A 3,419-nucleotide genomic window follows, 5' to 3' on the forward strand; every position below is an offset into this window, starting at 1 on the left:
CCCTGACACTCTTTCCTGGTAGAATGTCGGCTGCCTTCTGTTCCTGCCCCCACACTGTGCAGATAGGGGTCCGCTGCGGACACTTTGGATATATCTTGTGTCTTACAGTTTGCAGTTTTCCCATGATGATTCCAGGATAGATTTTCTGCTACAGAAACAAAGATCGCAGTGATGAGAACCAGAATAGAACACAAAACATGAAACATGCTTATAACAAGTTTTATATTTACAACTTTAATCTTAAAAAAAGTTTAATTTCTGCACAATGAAAAGTTCTACAATTGAATAAGATTTGTACCAACTTTAGATGAGACAACTTCTTGGCCTGAATTGATCCGGTTTCCGCCTCTTTTTCTTCACCATTTTGTGCCTGCTTTCGGGTCACCGGCCCTTTGTGTCATTGTGGATGGAATGTGGCTGTCATTGGTTTTTCAACAGATTAATTATTTAAAACTTTTTTTTCCGAAAGTCTCAGATTTTGGCTCAGTTTCACATTAGGGAAGAGATGGCGTAAAACGCTTATCCCGATGTTCCCAGTAAGGAATCCTAGACCTGACGGTTTCGACAATGCCTTGTTGATTGGGCTAGGAGGTAGATTTGCTGCAGTTTGCTCTGGGATTAGAATAGAATATCAGCCAAAGAACTCACCTTTATCAATTGATTCACTGATCTCCAACGGCCTCGGGGCAACATGAAGTTCCTCAGGTGTCTGTGGGATTTGGATCTTGTTCCTTTATTACAACTCACTGTTAAATCGATAATCTCATTGTGTTACCCATCAACGTTCTTTGGACCCTTGACCAGGGGACAAATATGTTAAAAAATCATCCCTGTACATTGCCATTATGACGACTTCTTGTCTCTCCCTATAACTTTACTAAATCATTATTTCTTGATTCCTTTACTAAGATTGTCCTTTATTTTAGCGCCTGCTCACCTCACAAATTCCGTAACGCCTCCTCTCTCCCATCCTCAGTTGCGTCCCCTCCCGATGGAGGTTATGCTTCAATGACCACTAAATTTAATCCCAAATAAAAAAAATCTAGCAAAAAACTTACAAGAATGAAGTATATGGGAATTGTGAGTATTCTCTCACAATATTCAGTATTGATCAGTTCTATTTCTGTGCTGGGGGTTAATGAAGAGCAAATGTTTTGAAAGCCGTTAGCTCTGCCGAATTTTTCTAAAAAAATTAGATTTTCCACAAATTGAAATGACTCCAAAGCCTCCGACTGCCCGGAGAAGATGTCTGAGTGAATTGCAGTTGCCCTGTAACCACACTGATCAGCCAGCAGCAGTCCCCATCTGCGTGTCCCTCCTTGGCCCTGACTCATAGACACAGTGACTCTCCTATCTCTCTTGTCAGATCAGCAAATCTGTATTTTTCTCATTTTCATCACACAATCCTTTTCTCCACTGCTTTCTTATCACACACTCTCTGCACAGTTAATTCCGTGCCCTATGGTTTGATTTCCATATCTCTATGGCTTATGTTTGACGTTCTCTTACTTTCCAGATTCACCACAAAAGATTTTGTAAATAAACCGGCTTTGATAGTCCTTCCTGATTGGCTGTGCTATTCTATGCGATGTCATTATGTGACAATACGATGAAGCCCGGTTGGGTGCCACCAAATTCAAGTAATTCGTCTCTGATTAATGCGGAAGCGAGTCACGAATTGTTCTGATTCGCCTACCTCAGTGGATTCCTAAAATTGTGGCACAAATTCGATTTACGTCAAATTAATACACTCATCTCTTTGCAGAGTGGGAGTGAATGTAGAATTATCTTAGACTTGGTAGATCATGGTATATCACCCTAGACCGGGTAAGATTATGGATGCAATCTATTAATAACCATCTTTTGCTTCCAGATACATTACTTCACCGACATCTTCACTGGAGCTAATGGCCAACCAGAATCAGTCGAACGTCCGTGACTTTGTCCTGCTTGGATTTCCAGGTCTTCCTGAACAGTTTTCTTCTGTGGTCTCGATAACCATCTTTCTTCTCTACAATGTATCTCTCTATGCCAATGGGATTGTCATAGTTTTGATTATTCTAAGAAAACACCTCCACCAGCCAATGTACATCATCATTGGAAACTTGGCTTTCTCAGATTTACTCTTCGACACGTTGACTTTGCCAAAAATCATAGCCAAGTATTGGTTTGGGAGTGGATCCTTGTCCTTCTCTATGTGCTTTATCCAAATGTTCTTTGCACATTTTCTGTCCACCCTTGATTCTCTCATCATCATGCTGATGGCCATGGACCGTTATGTCGCCATCTGTAAGCCGCTAAGATATCATACTATAATCAGTAACCGCCTGGTGGCTCTCCAGTGCTTATTTTTCTGGCTCTTTGCCGCCATCATTGGCCTTGTCATCACCTCCTTGGGTCTTTGGCTGCCATACTGTGGTCCTAACAGAATTAAGAGCTGTTTCTGCTCGCTCACCCCTGTTGCCATCTTATCTTGCGCCGATTCATCTTCTGCCAGAAGAACTGGGTTCATAATCGCCATGTTTGCCCATCTTTGCCCATTGTCCTTTATAATCTTCTCATATATCATCATCATCTTGAGAATGTGTTCGTTGGGGCGTTCTGACAACTGGCAGAAGGCTTTCTACACCTGTACCACTCACTGGTTCGTCATTGGCTTGTACTTCATCCCCCGACTCGTCGTATACACCTACAATCAGGTCCAGCTCCTTCCCAACGCCGACGTCAATGTTCTCCTCATTTGTCTCTACACTTTTGCTCCGCATTTTACCAGCCCTATTATATTTTGTCTTCGGACTGAGGAAATCAAAAGGACTATGAGAAATGTAGTGAAAAAAATGATAACCAAGAAGTATTAAGGTTTTCATCACTTTTAGAATACTCTCAACACTGAGGAGGCCAACGACTGACGTGTAAAGCTGAATATTCCGCTCCATCTCCTTGGCGATATCACCTACGTTCTACCATTACAAGGTGATGGACCTTCTTTCACCCAATGACCTCTTGTCAGTGGTTTACAGTGGGAGGATTTCTTGACTTACATAGTGTATTGAGGCGTACTTTGGGATTACCAAACATTGGCAGAAAGCTGATTGAAGACACGTATTACATGGACTGTAGGATGAGGAGTGGTTTAGGTGTGAACTCGATTGGTGGAGTAATGAGGTTCTATATTCTTTACAAGCATTCCGGGGGTTCAGTTTTGGCAACAAAGAAAAAATGAAGTGTCCACCTCCCATCCTCCTTAATAAACTACTTTATTTTTGCCATTGATTCTTTTTTTTTTTTTTTGATTAGTGATGGTTTTTTTTCCGAGCATGTTTTCTATTGTTAAAGGTAAGTGTCATCGCAGCTCGTCAGCAGGTTAAAGATCCTTGGAGTTGGTGTTAATGGGAAGAAGTGGAAACATTGTGGTTAGA

General features: G+C 41.5%; 1 protein-coding gene across 1 annotated transcript; it reads left to right on the plus strand.

Annotated features, from left to right (window-relative positions):
* Window positions 1–1,907: 1,907 nt before the first annotated feature.
* LOC141051435 (olfactory receptor 1M1-like) lies at window positions 1,908–2,858 on the plus strand. The gene has a single exon (XM_073548365.1). It carries the CDS (start codon window positions 1,908–1,910, stop codon window positions 2,856–2,858), a length of 951 nt encoding a protein of 316 aa, XP_073404466.1.
* Window positions 2,859–3,419: the final 561 nt, after the last annotated feature.

This window comes from Dendrobates tinctorius, unplaced genomic scaffold, assembly GCF_039654945.1.
Source record: "Dendrobates tinctorius isolate UK_male_01 unplaced genomic scaffold, ASM3965494v1 ptg000157l, whole genome shotgun sequence".
NCBI lineage: Eukaryota > Metazoa > Chordata > Amphibia > Anura > Dendrobatidae > Dendrobates > Dendrobates tinctorius.